The sequence below is a fragment of the Watersipora subatra genome, chromosome 1, assembly GCF_963576615.1.
Source record: "Watersipora subatra chromosome 1, tzWatSuba1.1, whole genome shotgun sequence".
NCBI classification, from domain to species: Eukaryota; Metazoa; Bryozoa; class Gymnolaemata; order Cheilostomatida; family Watersiporidae; genus Watersipora; species Watersipora subatra.
In genome coordinates, this window is record NC_088708.1 from 78,594,709 (window position 1) to 78,617,188 (window position 22,480).

Sequence of the window (22,480 nt, forward strand, 5' to 3'; positions counted from 1 at the left end):
CTGCTACGACTTTTATACTAATGGAAGTGTAGATGCAGTTGACATCACAATCTATAGGAATAAAATCAACTGTTTAGACTGAGCAATGCACCCTATCAGGAATACTTGAGAGCTTGTTAACTTTTAGTACAGTCAACATACAAGGTTAATCTATTCTGATAGAGCCTTCGCGCTTCAAAAGTGTTATTATATTAGAGCAAATATTCGTATTATCAATTCCAGGACTCAAAAATAATGATAAAGTTCGCAAATAACTACAAATAGCGTTAAAACTTTTTATATAGCATTTTAAAACTAAGTTTCGAAGTTTATTTTCTATATATAATAATGAATGACTAACTAACATTGATGGAGTAATAATCAGTAAAAAGTGGTTTTTATTGTTAGTTCACCCTAAACCCTAAACACACATGAAAGTGTTGGCTAACATTTAAATTAATCTACAAATATTTTTATGCTTTTACTTTCTTACCTACAGCCCTGCAATGTTTTAAGAAATTTCAGACATTGCGTGTTGGAGATTACTTCGTACATCAAGACAAATATTTACTCAAATTTTATGGTGAATGTCAAAGAATTTGCATGTGGTGGGGATCGTATGTCGATATTCATGAAATGAGTTGATACGTTCTGATATATCAACATTGTTATAGGTACCAGATGTGGTAGATGATGCTGGTCTGTCATTATTGGATGAGTTGATAAGTTCTGATATGTCAACACTGTTATATGTACCAGATGTGGTAGATGATGCTGGTCTGTCATTATTTGATGAGTTGATAAGTTCTGATATGTCAACATTGTTATAGGTACCAGATGTGGTAGATGATGCTGGTCTGTCATTATTGGATGAGTTGATAAGTTCTGATATATCAACATTGTTATAGGTACCAGATGTGGTAGATGATGCTGGTCTGTCATTATTGGATGAGTTGATAAGTTCTGATATATCAACACTGTTATATGTACCAGATGTGGTAGATGATGCTGGTCTGTCATTATTGGATGAGTTGATAAGTTCTGATATGTTAACATTGTTATAGGTACCAGATGTGGTAGATGATGCTGGTCTGTCATTATTGGATGAGTTAATAAGTTCTGATATATCAACATTGTTATAGGTACCAGATGTGGTAGATGATGCTGGTCTGTCATTATTGGGTGAGTTGATAAGTTCTGATATATCAACACTGTTATAGGTACCAGATGTGGTAGATGATGCTGGTCTGTCATTATTGGATGAGTTGATAAGTTCTGATATATCAACATTGTTATAGGTACCAGATATGGTAGATGATGCTGGTCTGTCATTATTGGGTGAGTTGATAAGTTCTGATATGTCAACATTGTTATAGGTACCAGATGTGGTAGATGATGCTGGTCTGTCATTATTGGATGAGTTGATAAGTTCTGATATATCAACATTGTTATAGGTACCAGATGTGGTAGATGATGCTGGTCTGTCATTTTTGGATGAGTTGATAAGTTCTGATATATCAACATTGTTATATGTACCAGATGTGGTAGATGATGCTGGTCTGTCATTATTGGATGAGTTGATAAGTTCTGATATATCAACATTGTTATAGGTACCAGATGTGGTAGATGATGCTGATCTGTCATTATTGGATGAGTTGATAAGTTCTGATATATCAACATTGTTATATGTACCAGATGTGGTAGATGATGCTGGTCTGTCATTATTGGATGAGTTGATAAGTTCTGATATGTCAACATTGTTATAGGTACCAGATGTGGTAGATGATGCTGGTCTGTCATTATTGGGTGAGTTGATAAGTTCTGATATGTCAACATTGTTATAGGTACCAGATGTGGTAGATGATGCTGGTCTGTCATTATTGGATGAGTTGATAAGTTCTGATATGTCAACATTGTTATAGGTACCAGGTGTGGTAGATGATGCTGGTCTGTCATTATTTGATGAGTTGATAAGTTCTGATATATCAACATTGTTATATGTACCAGATGTGGTAGATGATGCTGGTCTGTCATTATTGGATGAGTTGATAAGTTCTGATATATCAACATTGTTATAGGTACCAGATGTGGTAGATGATGCTGGTCTGTCATTATTGGATGAGTTGATAAGTTCTGATATATCAACACTGTTATAGGTACCAGATGTGGTAGATGATGCTGGTCTGTCATTATTGGATGAGTTGATAAGTTCTGATATATCAACATTGTTATAGGTACCAGATGTGGTAGATGATGCTGGTCTGTCATTATTGGATGAGTTGATAAGTTCTGATATGTCAACATTGTTATATGTACCAGATGTGGTAGATGATGCTGGTCTGTCATTATTGGATGAGTTGATAAGTTCTGATATATCAACATTGTTATAGGTACCAGATGTGGTAGATGATGCTGGTCTGTCATTATTGGGTGAGTTGATAAGTTCTGATATGTCAACATTGTTATAGGTACCAGATGTGGTAGATGATGCTGGTCTGTCATTTTTGGATGAGTTGATAAGTTCTGATATATCAACATTGTTATAGGTACCAGATGTGGTAGATGATGCTGGTCTGTCATTTTTGGATGAGTTGATAAGTTCTGATATATCAACATTGTTATAGGTACCAGATGTGGTAGATGATGCCAGTCTGTCATTATTTGATGAGTTGATAAGTTCTGATATATCAACATTGTTATAGGTACCAGATGTGGTAGATGATGCTGGTCTGTCATTATTGGATGAGTTGATAAGTTCTGATATATCAACATTGTTATATGTACCAGATGTGGTAGATGATGCTGGTCTGTCATTATTGGATGAGTTGATAAGTTCTGATATATCAACATTGTTATAGGTACCTGATGTGGTAGATGATGCTGGTCTGTCATTATTGGATGAGTTGATAAGTTCTGATATATCAACATTGTTATAGGTACCAGATGTGGTAGATGATGCTGGTCTGTCATTATTGGATGAGTTGATAAGTTCTGATATATCAACATTGTTATAGGTACCAGATGTGGTAGATGATGCTGATCTGTCATTATTGGATGAGTTGATAAGTTCTGATATATCAACATTGTTATAGGTACCAGATGTGGTAGATGATGCTGGTCTGTCATTTTTGGATGAGTTGATAAGTTCTGATATATCAACATTGTTATAGGTACCAGATGTGGTAGATGATGCTGGTCTGTCATTATTGGATGAGTTGATAAGTTCTGATATATCAACATTGTTATAGGTACCAGATGTGGTAGATGATGCTGGTCTGTCATTATTGGATGAGTTGATAAGTTCTGATATGTCAACATTGTTATAGGTACCAGATGTGGTAGATGATGCTGGTCTGTCATTATTGGGTGAGTTGATAAGTTCTGATATGTCAACATTGTTATAGGTACCAGATGTGGTAGATGATGCTGGTCTGTCATTATTGGATGAGTTGATAAGTTTTGATATGTCAACATTGTTATAGGTACCAGGTGTGGTAGATGATGCTGGTCTGTCATTATTTGATGAGTTGATAAGTTCTGATATATCAACATTGTTATATGTACCAGATGTGGTAGATGATGCTGGTCTGTCATTATTGGATGAGTTGATAAGTTCTGATATATCAACATTGTTATAGGTACCAGATGTGGTAGATGATGCTGGTCTGTCATTATTGGATGAGTTGATAAGTTCTGATATATCAACACTGTTATAGGTACCAGATGTGGTAGATGATGCTGGTCTGTCATTATTGGATGAGTTGATAAGTTCTGATATATCAACACTGTTATAGGTACCAGATGTGGTAGATGATGCTGGTCTGTCATTATTGGATGAGTTGATAAGTTCTGATATGTCAACATTGTTATATGTACCAGATGTGGTAGATGATGCTGGTCTGTCATTATTGGATGAGTTGATAAGTTCTGATATATCAACATTGTTATAGGTACCAGATGTGGTAGATGATGCTGGTCTGTCATTATTGGGTGAGTTGATAAGTTCTGATATGTCAACATTGTTATAGGTACCAGATGTGGTAGATGATGCTGGTCTGTCATTTTTGGATGAGTTGATAAGTTCTGATATATCAACATTGTTATAGGTACCAGATGTAGTAGATGATGCTGGTCTGTCATTTTTGGATGAGTTGATAAGTTCTGATATATCAACATTGTTATAGGTACCAGATGTGGTAGATGATGCCAGTCTGTCATTATTTGATGAGTTGATAAGTTCTGATATATCAACATTGTTATAGGTACCAGATGTGGTAGATGATGCCAGTCTGTCATTATTTGATGAGTTGATAAGTTCTGATATGTCAACATTGTTATAGGTACCAGATGTGGTAGATGATGCTGGTCTGTCATTATTTGATGAGTTGATAAGTTCTGATATATCAACATTGTTATAGGTACCAGATGTGGTAGATGATGCCAGTCTGTCATTATTTGATGAGTTGATAAGTTCTGATATATCAACATTGTTATAGGTACCAGATGTGGTAGATGATGCCAGTCTGTCATTATTTGATGAGTTGATAAGTTCTGATATGTCAACATTGTTATAGGTACCAGATGTGGTAGATGATGCTGGTCTGTCATTATTGGGTGAGTTGATAAGTTCTGATATGTCAACATTGTTATAGGTACCAGATGTGGTAGATGATGCTGGTCTGTCATTATTGGGTGAGTTGATAAGTTCTGATATGTCAACATTGTTATAGGTACCAGATGTGGTAGATGATGCTGGTCTGTCATTATTGGATGAGTTGATAAGTTCTGATATATCAACATTGTTATAGGTACCAGATGTGGTAGATGATGCTGGTCTGTCATTATTGGATGAGTTGATAAGTTCTGATATGTCAACATTGTTATATGTACCAGATGTGGTAGATGATGCTGGTCTGTCATTATTTGATGAGTTGATAAGTTCTGATATATCAACATTGTTATAAGTACCAGATGTGGTAGATGATGCTGGTCTGTCATTATTGGATGAGTTGATAAGTTCTGATATATCAACATTGTTATAGGTACCAGATGTGGTAGATGATGCTGGTCTGTCATTATTGGGTGAGTTGATAAGTTCTGATATGTTAACATTGTTATAGGTACCAGATGTGGTAGATGATGCCAGTCTGTCATTATTGGAGGAGAAGGAGGAATTCTTGAAAGAACGAAGTGTCTTTTACAGTCAGAAGGCCAAGTTTGAGCAGGAAAAGTTAAATCTCACTGAGTCAACTTTGAAACTACATAGAGAGGTAGTGAACTCATGCAGTGCAAGTTTTGCAAACACAAAGTTTGTGTTAGCATAACCTACCGTGAATTTCAGCATACAAGTCGACCAGGCGTATAAGTCGAGGTCTTAAGTTTAGTTTGAAAATCCTGGTTTTGTCATGTACCTGCCGTATAAGTCGACCCCCTTCTTTGGCTCAAACCCTTAGATTGCTAATAGTTCAGTCGACATCAGAGGAAGGCGGATGCGTAGCTGAGGAAATGACATTCAAAAACACCATCAGCAAGGTGTCCATGTTTTTTTGTACAACAGTTAACAAACTAATGAAAAACAAAAGTTATAGTGAAGACTACAAGGCACGAAAAACAATACTTCACCATAGTATTGGCTCGCCTCACCAGTAGAACGAAATTGTCACCTTTGATAAATATATTATGTACATTTTTAATAAAAAAGCAATGCTGCAAGACAGATTTCTATCAGGAATCATGATTCATTCACAAAAAAAAGGATAGATGGATGATAATGGATGCATTAAATAGATTACCGAAGTGTGGGCTTGTGGGCATATACTACCAAAAAGCATTTAATTGAAAAAAACACATTCCAGAAGACAATCTTAGCAATGACAATTGGAATGGCGAAGAATAGGACTGCGTGTTTGATCCATCTCATGTGAGTAGGATTACTAGGATTTTACTAGCTTATAAATAAATTCCTATATCATATCATGTAATTTTGATTCGCGATGATTTTTGGAAGTTGAATTTCACAAGAATGTATGTTATGAAAACATGACTGCCGTATAAGTTTTAAGGATGGATTTTCAAACTTGAAGTTTGGTGTCAAATTTTGTACTTGTACCGCTGTAGTTGTAGTTGTATCTGTAGTTGTACGCTGTAGTTGTATCTGTACTTGTACGCTGTAGTTGTAGTTGTATCTGTAGTTGTACGCTGTAGTTGTATCTGTACTTGTACGCTGTAGTTGTATCTGTAGTTGTACGCTGTAGTTGTATCTGTGCTTGTACGCTGTAGTTGTATCTGTAGTTGTACGCTTTAGTTGTATCTGTACTTGTATGCTGTAGTTGTATCTGTAGTTGTACGCTGTAGTTGTATCTGTACTTGTACGCTGTAGTTGTAGTTGTATCTGTAGTTGTACGCTGAAATTTATGGGCGATATTAGCTCTATTTATTCTATTCTGATTATTTTACCAAAACTATCGCTTTTGAATAATTATTCTCAAGATGCCTAATTCTACATCAATTGTTTGGTTTATTAGTCATGTGTAAGTTAACTCGTATTGGTCTTGTGCATGTTGGCTTATATTAGCCATGTGTAAGTTAACTTATATTAGTCATACATAAGTTGACTTATATTAGTCATGTGTAGGTTGACTCATATTAGTCATGCATAAGTTGACTCATATTAGTCATGCGTAAGTTGACTCGTATTAGTTTTGTGCAAGTTGGCTTATATTAGTCATGTGTAAGTTGACTCGTATTAGTTTTGTGCAAGTTGACTTATATTAGTCATGTGTAAGTTGACTTATATTAGTCATGCATAAGTTGACTCGTATTAGTTTTGTGCAAGTTGGCTTATATTAGTCATGCGTAAGTTGACTCGTATTAGTTTTGTGCAAGTTGGCTTATATTAGTCATGTGTAAGTTGACTTATATTAGTCATGCGTAAGTTGACTCGTATTAGTTTTGTGCAAGTTGGCTTATATTAGTCATGTGTAAGTTGACTTATATTAGTCATGCGTAAGTTGACTTGTATTAGTTTTGTGCAAGTTGGCTTATATTAGTCATGTGTAAGTTGACTCGTATTAGTTTTGTGCAAGTTGACTTATATTAGTCATGCGTAAGTTGACTCATATTAGTCATGATTGATTGAATATAAAATCTCTAGAGGCCCTGATAGGAATCCCATGTTCAATACTATGACGAGTCAACTCTTTATAAACTAGTCTTTTGCAGTTTTTGGCAAATGTCCACATGGCATGCATAAATTCACAGGCTAAACAAGCTTGGATATAATTTTTGAAGAAATTTTAAACGTCAGCAACCGTCAGTGGGTTGCATATTTGCATACCAAATGGCACTCATTCTGCTCACACCTGTTAACCCTAAATTATTGAGAAGATAAGTCGTAGCTTTGGAATTAGCTTTCTTAAACTATTACCGGTTCAACAATATTTTAGAGGATATCCAATTATGAGTCATTCCTAGCGTGTGATACAATGGGGTAGTCGACTTGCTGAATATGCTGATAGGAGTCTGAATGCATTTGGATCTGTTGGGTGAATTGACTTAATATGAAAGGGTAATTATACACATGGCTGTGCGCAGCCGAGCTAATTTTTAGCCTGTTGTCTTTGGTTGTTTCAGCGAAAAAAGTTTGAAGAGTCGAAGCTTGGCCTCAGTCCCCCAAAGATGAGTGAAACTAGACTCTCTTTGTCACCCAGAATGAACATGTATGTGTTTCTGTGCAAAATTATTTAATGAATAGATTTTTTTTGGTCTAGGATTCCACAGATATGGGTACTTTTACGTTATACCCGTTTGTACAATTAACATAAATACACCTGCTCAGCTTACAACTAGACGAATGCCCCGCTCAGCATGGGTAATAAAAAGAAGTTTGTAAACATTACATAACTGGTGGTGTGCCGCAACGTCATGCATATTTTAACCAATTTGATGAATATCTTGACTATTATTGATTGGCGTGCTCAGTTGGATGCAGTCTAATGGGTAAGCTTGCCACCTCCAGAACTGGAGGCTACCTCCAGAACTGGAAGCCACCTCCAAAACTGGAAGCCACCTCCAGAACTGGAAGCCACCTCCAGAACTGGAGGCCACCTCCAGAACTGGAAGCCACCTCCAGAACTGGAGGCCACCTCCAGAACTGGAGGCTACCTCCAGAACTGGAGGCTACCTCCAGAACTGGAGGCCACCTCCAGAACTGGAAGCCACCTCCAAAACTGGAAGCCACCTCCAGAACTGGAAGCCACCTCCAGAACTGGAGGCCACCTCCAGAACTGGAAGCCACCTCCAGAACTGGAGGCCACCTCCAGAACTGGAGGCCACCTCCAGAACTGGAAGCCACCTCCAAAACTGGAAGCCACCTCCAGAACTGGAGGCCACCTCCAGAACTGGAAGCCACCTCCAGAACTGGAAGCCACCTCCAGAACTGGAGGCCACCTCCAGAACTGGAAGCCACCTCCAGAACTGGAGGCCACCTCCAGAACTGGAGGCCACCTCCAGAACTGGAAGCCACCTCCAAAACTGGAAGCCACCTCCAGAACTGGAGGCCACCTCCAGAACTGGAAGCCACCTCCAGAACTGGAAGCCACCTCCAGAACTGGAGGCCACCTCCAGAACTGGAAGCCACCTCCAGAACTGGAGGTTCCGAGGTCAAAACCTCTGCGATGTGGCTTGTTCGTCCCTAAAACTCTGTGAGTCCATTCATCATTAAAACTTTATTGTTATAAAGTTTTTATTGACGAATGGACACGTGGATAGACAGACCAACAAACAAAAGACAAACGTTGGGATTTTATATATGTACATGTAGATAATGTCTCTTTATCGCAGATAATGTAATATATGTTAAACTGGCTTTTTTCTTATCACAGTCGCTAGTATTGTCTGCATCTTCGTGTCTGCGATGACAACTAGGATGACAGGGTTATATAGTCTCTAGTTATAGGTTATTTCTTAGGCTGTGAAAGTCTGGATGATTTTATGCGTGCATCAAGTCAACATTGTAGCAATATACACTAGTAGCTACTACAGATTCTTATAAGCACTCACACTGGCCTTTCACTTATGCTCACAATATCTTTTTTATGTTATGGCTGCAAACTCGTAGAGCAGAGCAGGTATGTACTGTTTGTTGTACACTGCAGATCACCTGGAAGATCAAACAGAGAACAAGAGCATGTTGACCAGATAAAGTTGGCAGTCAAACAATCCAGTAGCTCAACGAACCATATTACATAATTGTCTGATTCCGCATTTGCTCGTACATGGCAGACACAATATCAAAACAAACCTTTTACCACATTCTGGCTATATGAACTTCTTTTCCACAACTATGTATTTTCCGTAGCGCTTGATGCTGCATATCCAGTTTTACTTGAGTCTCATTTGTTATACATTCCATCCATTACCTCTAGTACCATTTCTCACTTTATGTTTCTCTATTCGAATTTACAAATATGATACATGTTATTTCCAGTCGAAATATAAAGAGAGAGTTACAGTAGAATGCATGAGAAAAGGATGAGTGAGATAGTTTCTTTAGCTAAATTAGTTTATTTGGCAACCACTTTACTTATAAGCTGATTAAAAGATGGCCACCAAATAGTGGCAAAGGTGAGTCGAGGCATGTACAAACAATAATTAGATTAAACCAGCTATAGCATACATGTGAATAACAAGGGTCAACAGTAACAAGGTAGATAGGTGTTAAGCTGTAAAATGCTTGCCATGTTTTACTTATTCAGTGCGAAGGAAGATGGTAACAGCATATAAAAAATAAATTTTATTCACGAAATGTCACATAAAATCGTCGAAATCATTCTCATATCCACCTTCATAGTCAGTAACTGTTGTCCTCTCTACTTTGATTGATGGTCCTTTCTTCTTTTTTCCTTTAGCCTGACTTGCCTGAAGTGAAGAAAATTTGGCGTGACATTTTGCATACCAGCTACATTTTGGTTGATTAAAAATTAACCAAGATAGGTATGTTAAATAAAAGACAAAATGGCTACCAAATGCAGTGTTTAAAGTATAAAAATACATTGTGTTAATAAATTTAAAATGAGCAAATTTAAAAATTACAGAGCTGATACAATCGTAAAACCTTAGTAAATATAGCCTAATATACCCCACAAAACTCACACAATAAATATAACTATGGGTGTATTTTATGAAATTGATTTTTTATGTCCCATTGGCAAGGTATTCAAGACTAACGCAATTGTTTCATACACCATTCAGAGATGATCTTTTTCCAAGAGGTGTTCAGCTACATATTAAACATATTACAAATTATCGCCAATGCCAAACAACCGACTTTGATAAAACGATTAAAGCTCGCTAAAAATGGCGACATTTTCACTAATATGAAGTTGAAATCAAAAACGAACTAACTCAGGGCAATCCTACTTGTATAATTGAAAATATTGTATTACTTTTCAGGATAGTCAGGCAACACTTGTAACATCAATTTCAAACTTAATACAAAATGTTGCCAATTTGACTAAATTGAGAAAACTCGTGGTGGTGCAATGTGTCACTAACTGAAAATAGCAATGCTATCAGATCTGTGATTTGTACACAACCTGATGTCAAAACTGATTCAACCAGCTACTTACAGTGAATATGATACAAATAGTTGTAATACTAATTGTATGGCAAACTACTGCTTATCACTGCGGACACCCCATGTGAGATTTTATCAATTTTTTGTGGCTGGCACGAGATTCAGTGTTTGGTCTGCCCTCATCGAGCAGCCCTCGTAACAATGGCATATTATGTGTTGGCGTCTGTCGTGACAAGCAATATTACAGCAAAAGTGCAAACGTCAGCCACTTTTCCTACAACTGTTTAGTTTTGTGAAAATACTATTTAGCTGTTACAAAGAAGCAGATCCAAAATCCCCAATTTTTAACTGCGCTGGAAATACAAAAGCATCCCCAATCTGAACCATTTTTGCTATATATAAGCTTAAATCAAGTACGTATTGTGTAAACACTAGTGGCAACTTTGAGTGGTTCTTCATCCATCCAGCAGACACTACAAACCTTTTTTGGCCATGAACTATAAACTGACAGAATGAGCAACAACTCCAGCTAATACTTTGAGGGAAACAGTCTCAACTAGACCAAACACCATGAACTATAATAAACTGACAGAATGAGCAGTAACTCCAGCTATTACTTTAAGGGAAACAGTCCCAACTAAACCAACCACCATGAACTATAAACTGACAGAATGAGCAGCAACTCCAGCTAATACTCTTGAAGGAAACAGTCTCAACTAGACCAACCACCATGAACTATAATAAATTGACAAAATGAGCAGTAACTCCAGCTGATACTTTAAGGGAAACAGTCCCAACTAGACCAACCACCATGAACTATAAACTGACAGAATGAGCAGCAACTCCAGCTAATACTCTTGAAGGAAACAGTCTCAACTAGACCAACCACCATGAACTATAATAAACTGACAGAATGAGCAGTAACTCCAGCTAAAACTTTGAAGGAAACAGTCCCAACTAGACCAACCACCATGAACTATAAACTGACAGAATGAGCAGTAACTTCAGCTAGTACTCTTGAGGGAAACAGTCCCAACTAGACCAACCACCATGAACTATAAACTGACAGAATGAGCAGTAACTTTAGCTAGTACTCTTGAGGGAAACAGTCCCAACTAGACCAACCACCATGAACTATAAACTGACATAATGAGCAGTAACTCAAGCTAGTACTCTTGAGGGAAACAGTCCCAACTAGACCAACCACCATGAACTATAACTGACAGAATGAGCAGTAACTTCAGCTAGTACTTTTGAGGGAAACAGTCCCAACTAGACCAACCACCATGAACTATAACTGACAGAATGAGCAGTAACTTCAGCTAGTACTTTTGAGGGAAACAGTCTCAACTAGACCAACCACCATGAAATATAAACTGACAGAATGAGCAGCAACTCCAGCTAATACTTTGAGGGAAACAGTCCCAACTAGACCAACCACCATGAACTATAAACTGACAGAATGAGCAGTAACTCCAGCTAATACTTTAAGGGAAACAGTTTCGACTAGACCAACCACAGAGAGAACATAAGATGACTACAGTGCTGTCAGAAATTATGAGACCACCCAATAATTCTCGCCTTTGTTCAACTTTGCACCTCTGCTGGCACCATATTAATTCATTCATTTGCCACATATTGTACATCATTAGATGCAGAAATTTCTCCTTGTTCTAGTAAAGTAAATCAGGAGTCTTTCATTCTTCTTTTACAGCATTGGTGATAGAATTAGTGTCATCAAGTCATCAAGTGTCACCAAATATTCATGGTAACCCCAGCAAATTGACAACCCCAACGGCCCTTTTCAGGGCCACCATCTATTTACAAGAGTTGTTCAAATTATATTTCAGGAATATCAAAAGCTGAACGAGCTGAAAATTCAATAAAAATAGATAAGCAAATTTTCGTTTTTTTATTCATATCAGTTGCATATGCCTTTCGATTGAGATAAAAAATAAGTATGGATTGTTATGTGATGGAAATTTGCTTCATATTAATCAGTAGAAAATTCCGCATCTAATGGTATATGGTTTATGATACTTTTTTGTAAAACTAAGTCAGTCAATCATTGCCACCACCAATTGTCTCTTAAAATGTGAGGTGGTCTCATAATTTCTGACGGCACTGTAGGTGGTGTTATAAAATCATCTGTCATAGGCTACCAAGTAGGCATGAATCTTATGTTCTATGTGCCAACCGATTCGGTAAAAGTTTATCGATGGACTAATAATCTAAATTCATGCTGAGCATTCTTTGCATTTGTTCTACATGTACATGCTTATACTGTATGTTTAATTTCTAACTGAAGAAAGGAAAAGATGACTTGAAATGCTTAATAGTTTTACGATTACAGAAGTCATAGAACATCTTTAGAGATAGCATAGACTGACATAAGAGAAGTGTTAAAAATATGATATGACAGAGTGATTTATTGCTCGACTGCCTATATTAGGTGTAAGAGAAAACAATTCTCAATTTTCTAAAAATGAAGACATGTTCAAAATTTTTTAATAGTACTTGACAGCCGTTAAGCATTGTCAATTTCTACTCATAAAATCTCTTTATTTGTGTAATAGAGTCATTCGAGTGTAATAACATTAAACTGATGTTGTAGGACCACTTATCAAACAAAACGCCATAGAAATTTTGTCCTTGCGAAAGACAAAACAACTCGCAAAAAATCATATGAACAAATAAAGCAGTCCATATACATTGTATGTAGGTTTTTACCTTTTCCATTTTCTGCTTTTCATTGGCTAAAGTGGTCAAGGCACTTCCTATCTTCTTTGTACTTTCAGAATTCACTACAATAAAATATGGTCTTAGGATACACAGGGACAATATTACCCTCTGAAATACTCATGGGCAGTAGGTATATTACTATTTGGGATACACATCAGCGGTGCTACCCTTTGGGATAATCATAGGCAGTATTAGCGTTTGGGATACTCATGGGCAGTATTAGCCTTTGAGAGACACATGGGCAGTAATTCTATGAAAATTTAAAGAAGGCGTTGGAAGAAAAAGTCAGACTTAGTCCACTAGGGGGTGCATATAGACATACATTAACAGTGAGCATGCTAACACTTGTCAATTCACATGATGGTAGAGGCACAAACAAATGTTAGGGCAAGTCTAGAGAAACATACATTAATTTTAAACTTACATGTTACACAGAGATCACGAAATAAATCTTCCAAAAACATGGTATACAAAGGGTGTGTCTACAAAACAATGGCAAAGTATTAGAGCACGAACAACACAAATGGATCGAATGAACAACAAGTAAATAGGTAATAGAAGGAAACGCATGGGAATAATACTTGGGTCACAACCCACCTCAGATTGTGACAGTTTTTGTTTGATTTTATTGGAGAATTCTGTGAACTCTTCAGCGGTTTGTGGATTCATAGATTCTATTCCTGAGGGTGACTGAAGAGAGACGCCTAGCAAAGAATTAAGCAAAACTTTTAGCTAATGTTGTATGTTTTCTAAAAGCAAAAATTAACTTGAAGTGAATTACAAGGAATGAATGCACTTGAAGTGAATTACAAGAGAATGGATGCAATAGAGACCTAGTAGTTTGTTAGTTGTAGTACTACCTAGTGAGTTGTTCCTTAGATAATATGTGTCATCTATAGCGATGCAGTATTTTAATATTTTTACTACGCTTATACAGATGAACATGCAATTAGACATTGATAAGGTGCATCTTTGTATAAATGGATAAGCTTTAGTTCGGTCGTGTTCGTGCATGTCTGGTAATCTCATCCCTACTAGTAGTCCCATCCCTACTAGTAGTCCCATCCCTACTAGTAGTCCCATCCCTACTAGTAGTCCCATCCCTACTAGTAGTCCCATCCCTACAAGTAGTCCCATACCTACTAGTAGTCCCATACCTACTAGTAATAGCTGTTAGTAACTCTCCGACTGCTGGCAGTCAGAGAACTCTCCCCTATATTAAGGACACGAGCTAGCTTAAAATAAAACCGGACCTCTGGAACCTACTGCTGCCCGCTGCCTTATACTGTACATCACCCGTCATGAGGTGAGCGGAGTTATTTGTGTTCAAAAATTGAGTGTCAAAGGAGAATGTGTACATTAAATAGGCAGCTTTATAATGAAGCTAGGATAGAATCTCTAACGAGATTCTTTATATATTAACAAGATATGAACTGATTAATTCTCAGCAAATAAACGTTTTTGTTTCAAGCATTATACTTAGACATGTAAGGAGAGCCATAGAAATAATTATAATTTTGCTTTTCCTTTTAAGTAATTGCCAACTAGACTAACCCATGAGTTCTTTTGCCAACATAAGTTGGTCATCTTCTTCCCGCTGCCTCGCTCGAACCTTCTCAGCCGCAATCTCTTCCGGTGTCATAGCCTTCCTTTCCTCTTCCTCCTTCCGCTTCTTTTCTTCTAGCTCCGCTTTTTTTTTGGCTTCACGCTCGGCTATTCTCTCCTAAAATGATCAGTTTGCTGTCTGTTCATCGTCATGAACGACCATGAAACGCCTGTGGCTATCGCGCAAATTGCATAAAAATGGAAGTAATCGACAGCGCTGACACGGGTTTCACTAACTTTTAATATATAGCATGAAGAAAACTTGTAGCCTCTTCCACCAGGTCAATTAGACAACCTATTTGTTACTAATAACGGAAAACATACCATTTTATGAACCTTAGAGGTCGGCTTTCTATTGTAATGAGATCACCTGAGTGAGGTTAGCTAAGTAAAAATATGCTTTATTTGTGTCAAGTGTGCAACGTTCATTACAGCAATTTCTCATTTACTTTCTGTTGACATAAGAACACTAGATAGTCATTAACCATTGGCACAAGGTATCAATTCTCCGTCAATAACACAAGTGTAATTTATGTTCTATTGACCCTGCTTAATATTCAATAGTTGTGGTTTACATGACTTTATATTCACAAACACCTCTTTTCATCTTAATTAGTTTTTTACATTTACCAATGCATGTACCAATTACCATTGCATGTACCATTTACCATTGCATGGTACCATTTACCAATGCAGGAACTAATAACCATTGCAGGAACCAATAACCATTGCAGGTACCAATTACCATTGCATGTACCAATTACCATTGCATGTACCATTTACCATTGCATGGTACCAATTACCATTGCAGGTACCATTTACCATTGCAGGTACCATTTACTATTGCAGGTACCATTTACCATTGCATGGTACCATTTACCAATGTAGGAACCAATAACCATTGCAGGAACCAATAACCATTGCAGGTACCATTTACCATTGCAGGTATAAATTACCATTGCAGGTACCAATTACCATTGCATGTACCATTTACCAATGCAGGGACCATTTACCATTGCATGTACCAATTACCATTGCATGTACCATTTACCATTGCAGGTACCATTTACCATTGCATGTACCATTTACCATTGCAGGAACCATTTACCATTGCATGTACCAATTACCATTGCATGTACCATTTACCATTGCAGGTACCATTTACCATTGCAGGTACCATTTACCATTGCATGGTACCATTTACCAATGCAGGAACCAATAACCATTGCAGGAACCAATAACCATTGCATGTACCATTTACCATTGCAGGTACAAATTACCATTGCAGGTACCAAGTACCATTGCGTGTACCATTTACCAATGCAGGAACCATTTACTATTGCATGTACCATTTACCATTGCAGGTACCATTTACTATTGCAGGTACCATTTACCATTGCATGGTACCATTTACCAATGCAGGAACCAATAACCATTGCAGGAACCAATAACCATTACAGGTACCATTTACCATTGCAGGTACAAATTGCCATTGCAGGTACCAATTACCATTGCATGTACCATTTACCAATGCAGGAACCATTTACCATTGCATGTACCAATTACCATTGCAGGTACCATTTACCATTGCAGGTACAAATTACCATTGCAGGTACCATTTACCATTGCAGGAACCATTCACCATTGCATGCACCAATTACCATTGCATGTACCATTTACCATTGCAGGTACCATTTACCATTGCAGGTACCATTTACTATTGCAGGTACCATTTACCATTGCATGGTAACATTTACCAATGCAGGAACCAATAACCATTGCAGGAACCAATAACCATTGCAGGTACCATTTACCATTGCATGTACAATTTACCACTGCAGGTACCCGGCCAGGCAATAACTTCTGTTGGGTACCAGCTAATAAGCAATTTCAAACAAATAATTTTAGAGCAGTATAATAGTACATGGAGTTCTGCAAGATAAGTGTCAGATAACCTACATGGTCTACAGAGGAGACCGAGAAAAAACCAGAAGAAACTTTGGAGATCTAGCAGGAAAAGCGAGAGAAAGATGAAAAGATAGTGGGATAAAGTAGAACAGGAAATGATAGAGAGAGGAGAGAAAAAAATTAAATGAAAAAGGATGAGAAAAGAGAAAGGTGATACAGAAAGAAGAGAAATATAAGAGAGTGTGAGAGCGAGAATTTAAAGTGTCACTACATGATCTCCATCAGTACCTTTAGAGGCTTTTTCTTAGTAGCGATTGCAGGCGCAGGTTTGGCCTCATCTTCAGAGTCGTCGTCCCAAGCATCCTAAGAAATGAGCAGTGAACCAACAGCTACAGTACAGGTTAAACCTCGACTAACGATCCCCTCAAACTTCTAACAAAAAGTGTAAAATTTTGAGAAAATACTTGAATCTAAATCTGCAGTAATTTACAACATATGCGCAATATATATTTCTAATATATGTAACTTATATATATAATATATTATACTATTATTCCTAATATATATAGGTAATATGATACTTTCAACGTATACACCCTTAGGATATGATTTTAATCTGTTCCAGGGTTGGCATCTTCTGATGAAAAAATCGTTTGGAGGGGTATAGAAACTGTAGTAATTATATAATGCAAATATCCCCTAGGGAAAAAATCATCAAGATTTTATACAAGTACAGTACATATTAAAAATTAATAACAAAATAGTATGTTAACCTTAGTAACTATATTTACTTACAGTAACTTTAGCGTATTTAATGTATTTATTGGTTATGATCTGCATTAAAATGTAACATTACAATGTGCTATGTGCAGTAGGTACTGTAGAGGAGTTTTTACCTTCAAGACAGACGTATAACATAAACTTTGAATTTAACTTCGATGAATTTGGCTTACTTAACACATACTTAGAGCTGAATTTTAGTATGTATTTTACTATAGTATGTATTTTCAATTATTTTACTGAACTTCAACTTGTTATACTAAAAATCTTTTTCACCTATCAATTTCCGGCTCCATTTTAACTTTTAGCCGACTTGATTAAAACCTTTTTCAACCTAATTCGCCAAGAAAGCTCGACCGATGCTTTTCTCGAAAATGTTTTGTGTACTACATAATTAAATAGATTTTGTTAGCAGATTAAAAGGAAGTTGTCTGACCAGTGACCTCTTGTTGGAAGGGATCAAAACTCCAACATTTCTACTGGTTTTTAAAAAGAAAATATTACTCTTTTTCACACCAAAATGGCTGAATTGAGAGAAATAGGTCTTTGTGTCTCTTTCAGACATTGTTAAAGTGTTTTTGGCAAACAGCATTTCGACGTCTTTGTTATTTTGACGCACACTGACCTCTGAGATTAAAAAATATTTATAAATATATTCTAACATACATATATAGATGTGTATATACACATACATATACTTCAATAATGTAGTTGATTAAATAATCTCTAGTGTACACAAAAACGTTTTATTGAATATGTTAGCAGATAATCCAAAGAGTAATTATCGTGTATATGGCATAGCGCCAAAGGCAGCATATAGAAGATAACTCCAAATTTATGAATTCACTTTGGACAAAACAGAACTGAATGTTTATCACGTACCCCAAACCACGATAGATGTCTTTTCGATATTCTGTCACATACAACTGTATAGGAGGCAAATAAAGAAACTAAAAGCATAACTTCTGCTCACCAGGACATCCATGCCCTCACATCGTCAGGCATATTTACTGTTTATTTATTGTTTAACATCAAACACTGGCAACAGGAAAATGCATTACCTGCACACAAAAAGGACTTTGCCAGTAGTTAGTAACAACATGATCATTTTATTTTGGTGCTCAGTGATGTGTACGACATTTAATTTTTAAAGATTTTCAACCAATTTCACTGCTTTATATCTTCAGATATGAAGAGTCAAGCTTGTAATATAGTTACGCTAATAAAAGTTACATGAAAGGGCAAAGCCATGAATCGATATAAAAAAGTAACCAATATGAAGTATACTTTTATACCTTATAAAAGTATACTTATGTATATAGGCAAAACACTGGAGAAACTAGCACCTACATAAATGATTTTCTCACATGTATAGTTGTTAAAATGAAGCTTCAAGTATACCAGAGCTTCTCCATTACCTTCACATCATCATCGTCATCTTCACCAGACCAATCACCGGCATTTGCCTTCACAACGACCTCAGCCTCTTCATAATCGTCATCATCTATATGATGGGAAGTTGAAAATAAAAGATGGCTGACTGATTCCATTAAGTATATTTAATAGAACCTTTTTCAACTGTGATTGTTTCTATAAATAATTACTATTTCTCCATGAACCTCTCAGGCTATCCCCAAAAAATAGTAGTACTTGGCAAGCTTCACGTGAATGCACAGGAGTTGTCCACACAATTAGCAACAAAATTATTTAAATAATTTATGCTATGTTATGTACAGATCAGCCTTCTCTTGACTTGCATCTGTACGCAAATATACAGTCAGGGAGCGATGCTATTTCCTCTATTTGTAGGCAGTGTGCAACCGTGAACCCTCTTGAATTGATTAGTTTTGTAAATGATTCAGTCTACTAGTGAACCAACTACTATCTTGACCAATCAATAAATAGGATTTCGTGGTATCATTTAAGGAAACTGACTGGTGAAATAATGGCGCTCCAATCTTGCATATAAAATGATCATGCATTACTTGCATCTCCATTGATCTTTTTACTGATATCACTCAATGAGTTTGTAGACTTATGAAAAGTTAACTAGTTCAGTGGTGTGTGGGGATTTGTCATTCAAGGTCTAATGAACTAGTTCCGTGAAGTGTTGTCGGCACCAGTACAAATGAATGACTGAAATGTCCTACACATACTACGAACAAAACACACGTTTACTTTACAAAGACATGAAGATCATGATTGGTTGAAGCAATTAAAAAAACTTTAACAAGCTTTTTGTAAATAATAGCGCATAATTCTTCTAATGCGTCATCAAATATATGGTAGACACCAGACTGTCTTTTCTCTTTTTCGAGCTCCAACCAAATCTGCGCATAAATTTTTGCCTTGAAATGACTTGAAATTTGGTGAGTCTTCATAAAAAAACTGCTTGACAATTAACGCTGACGTTAACCAAAGGTGTCCTTTAGTGGGATATTGCCGAAGCCGAGCCGTAGTCTACACACACACACACACTCACAAAAACAACAAAGGTCCACGTTATGAGCAAAAAAAAAGTATCCATCCAAATATCTCACCAATCCGATGAGCAGCCCACACAAAAACTAAACCAGTCGACAGCACCACCCATCATGTCAAAATATTCCAAGTTTCAAGTCATGTCTTGTACAACTCACCTTATGGTTTTTAAAAACTTGTCTCCAAGTCCCTATTAATTTGAGACTGTCCGATTACTGTTTTCTAAATGGTCGCTGCTAGCCTAGCCTCCTACTTCAACACCTCGGTAACTATCGGGGAAACGTTCGGGAGCACTCAGCAATGCCCCGATATTTACTGAGATGTTGAAGCAGGACGCTAGGCTAGGAGCGATCATTTAGAAAACAGTAATCGGACAGTCTCAAATTAATAGGGACTTGGTGACAAGTTTTGAAAAACCATAAGGTGAGTTGTACAAAACATGACTTGAAACTTGGAATATTTTGACATGATGGGTGGTGCTGTCGATTGGTTTAGTTTTTGTGTGTGCTGCTCATCGGATTGGTGAGATATTTGGATGGATAATTTTGTTTTTGCTCTTACTATGTGGACCTTTGTTGTCTTTTGTGTGTAGACTACGGCCCGGCCTCGATAATATCGCACTAAAGGACACCTGTGACGTTAACAATCAACTTGATGTTAACAGATTGTTTCACCTGAAAAAGATTTTTAGCAACTTTAGCATAAAAGTACTGAGCAGCTTCACCGCATATACATTACGTAATGGCCTGAAATGGTAAATTTTTATGTTGAAAGACTGCAAACAGCAGCTAAAATGTTCAATTTATCAGTTCACAAAGATTCAAACACAAAATGACAGCAACAACTGTTGAACCAACATTACAACTGTTGATAATATGCTGGACTTAGTCTACGAATAGGAATTGGTTTAACTATATACAATCTATCAGCAAATAAAAGGTATAATGCGATTTACAAACTTCAGAAACATTTTTGTTGAGGTAGGGCTAACGGGCTAATCTATTTTAATAGTTCTAAGTAAATAATTAATGTTTGGTAGAATGCCGTCAAGTTAATTGCAAGCAGTTTCGTCGTGATCGGACATTTTCGTGACGGCTGCTATTAACAGTTCGTTTTATTAGCTTTTAAGAGCTTGTAGTCACATTTCCACATATTTTGTACCTACAACACAGCAGAGTAAAACATGGTGGATCTTTTGATACCAAATAACTGTAATGTGAATTTTTTTGTAATTTAACCTTTAATTAAAACGAGCATAAGGCAGTCCAGTTATTCATATTTTAAAATGCAAAATACGTCCTTGAGGAAAATAAAAAATGACCCCCTTTAGAACTAGTTAATGGAAAGGTACAATATTAAAAGATAATTAAAAGCAAAAAAAATAGCAAGAGCCTGAATCTTGCTTGTACAAATTTAATTATTTTGGATGGCTTTGCAAATGGTTACATCTTACTTCTAAGTATTCCATACTTTGAAAGATATAACCATTTGCAAAGCTTTGCAAGTTTCGTGTTTTCTAAAGAAGATTTTGATACAAAATTTTAAACTAATGGTGCTTATTGATGCTGAATTCATCAAGTTTGTTTTGTAATAACAAACAGTGAGTGTTGTTACTACGGTACACGGTTTTATAGTGAACATATTAATATTTTTCGATGAATATTCTAGAATCGTGGTTACTTTTGCTAAATAGCATTGATAGTCATTAAATTTTTAAAAATAACCTGAAGGGAAATTCCCTATTCTTATTAAACATCAAACTTCATATATGTTAGTTTACTTTTCTATCACATCATTTAATTTACAAGGAATGTATAAAAACATAGTCCTAACCACCGTCTAAAACACACATATGTATATATGCATTACAGTGTTGGAGCAAGTCGTTCTACGCTACCAGGGCATGCTATACGATTTTCATGGTAACAAGCAACATAGCTTCATAATATTTCCAACTATAAATTGCGTGATGTTTTACCCAATCTTCGACCGTATGACTTTACCATCAGAAACTTGAAATGTTAAAATATAGCTCATGTCAGCTCTTTTCTACTCTGAATAAGAAGCTAAAAACAAACTGTACTTCAGAGCAAAACAATTGGCATATGCACGAGTCTCAATCATTCATCGCGTTGAAACTGGCTGCAATAGTGAGTTCATATTTTGGCTGTACACGCATTGCCAATAATTCATTATCTACAAAAAAACAGTTGGTTTTAGTCTATGTTGGTGTGATAAGGTTGTGTACATATAACTAATTCACAGACCCCAATCTGCCATGCTTGCTGCTTGAGACGGACGTGCCCAATGAAAAAGTTTTTGGCGGATGTGTAACGCAAGTCACGCCAAGTTGTAAGTGCAATCTGCAAAATGCCCTAGTAGTTCGGCATAGGATAAGACAGCAAAATA

General features: G+C 36.6%; 2 protein-coding genes and 1 long non-coding RNA gene across 3 annotated transcripts; 1 reads left to right on the top strand and 2 right to left on the bottom strand.

Moving 5' to 3' along the window:
* Positions 1-550: 550 nt before the first annotated feature.
* LOC137391901 (serine-rich adhesin for platelets-like) lies at positions 551-5,055 on the bottom strand. The gene is made up of 2 exons (XM_068078456.1): positions 5,012-5,055; positions 551-4,970 (listed from the first exon to the last, which is right to left on the bottom strand). Exons 1-2 carry the CDS (start codon positions 5,053-5,055, stop codon positions 551-553), a joined length of 4,464 nt encoding a protein of 1,487 aa, XP_067934557.1.
* Positions 5,056-5,113: 58 nt separating this feature from the next.
* On the top strand, positions 5,114-9,502 carry LOC137405852 (uncharacterized). Its single transcript, XR_010979814.1, has 3 exons — positions 5,114-5,249; positions 7,612-7,697; positions 9,135-9,502. It is a non-coding gene; the product is annotated as an uncharacterized lncRNA (long non-coding RNA).
* Positions 9,503-9,523: 21 nt separating this feature from the next.
* Positions 9,524-22,390, bottom strand: LOC137405858 (eukaryotic translation initiation factor 3 subunit J-A-like). The gene is made up of 8 exons (XM_068092291.1): positions 22,339-22,390; positions 19,009-19,094; positions 17,099-17,173; positions 14,852-15,020; positions 13,895-14,001; positions 13,722-13,779; positions 13,286-13,359; positions 9,524-9,897 (listed from the first exon to the last, which is right to left on the bottom strand). Exons 1-8 carry the CDS (start codon positions 22,349-22,351, stop codon positions 9,787-9,789), a joined length of 693 nt encoding a protein of 230 aa, XP_067948392.1. The 5' UTR covers positions 22,352-22,390; the 3' UTR covers positions 9,524-9,786.
* Between the last annotated feature and the right edge of the window lie 90 nt (positions 22,391-22,480).

Excerpts from the sequence above, each read along its gene's own strand:
- LOC137391901 (XM_068078456.1), bottom strand. The coding sequence starts at position 5,055 with ATGACAGACCAGCATCATCTACCACATCTGGTACCTATAACAAT. Across the intron at positions 4,971-5,011 it reads CATCTGGTACCTATAACAAT|ACCAGCATCATCTACCACAT; the intron begins GTTGATATATCA and ends CAATAATGACAG.
- LOC137405858 (XM_068092291.1), bottom strand. Across the intron at positions 14,002-14,851 it reads GTTGGCAAAAGAACTCATGG|GCGTCTCTCTTCAGTCACCC; the intron begins GTTAGTCTAGTT and ends ATTCTTTGCTAG. Across the intron at positions 13,360-13,721 it reads TCGTGATCTCTGTGTAACAT|TGAATTCTGAAAGTACAAAG; the intron begins GTAAGTTTAAAA and ends ATTTTATTGTAG.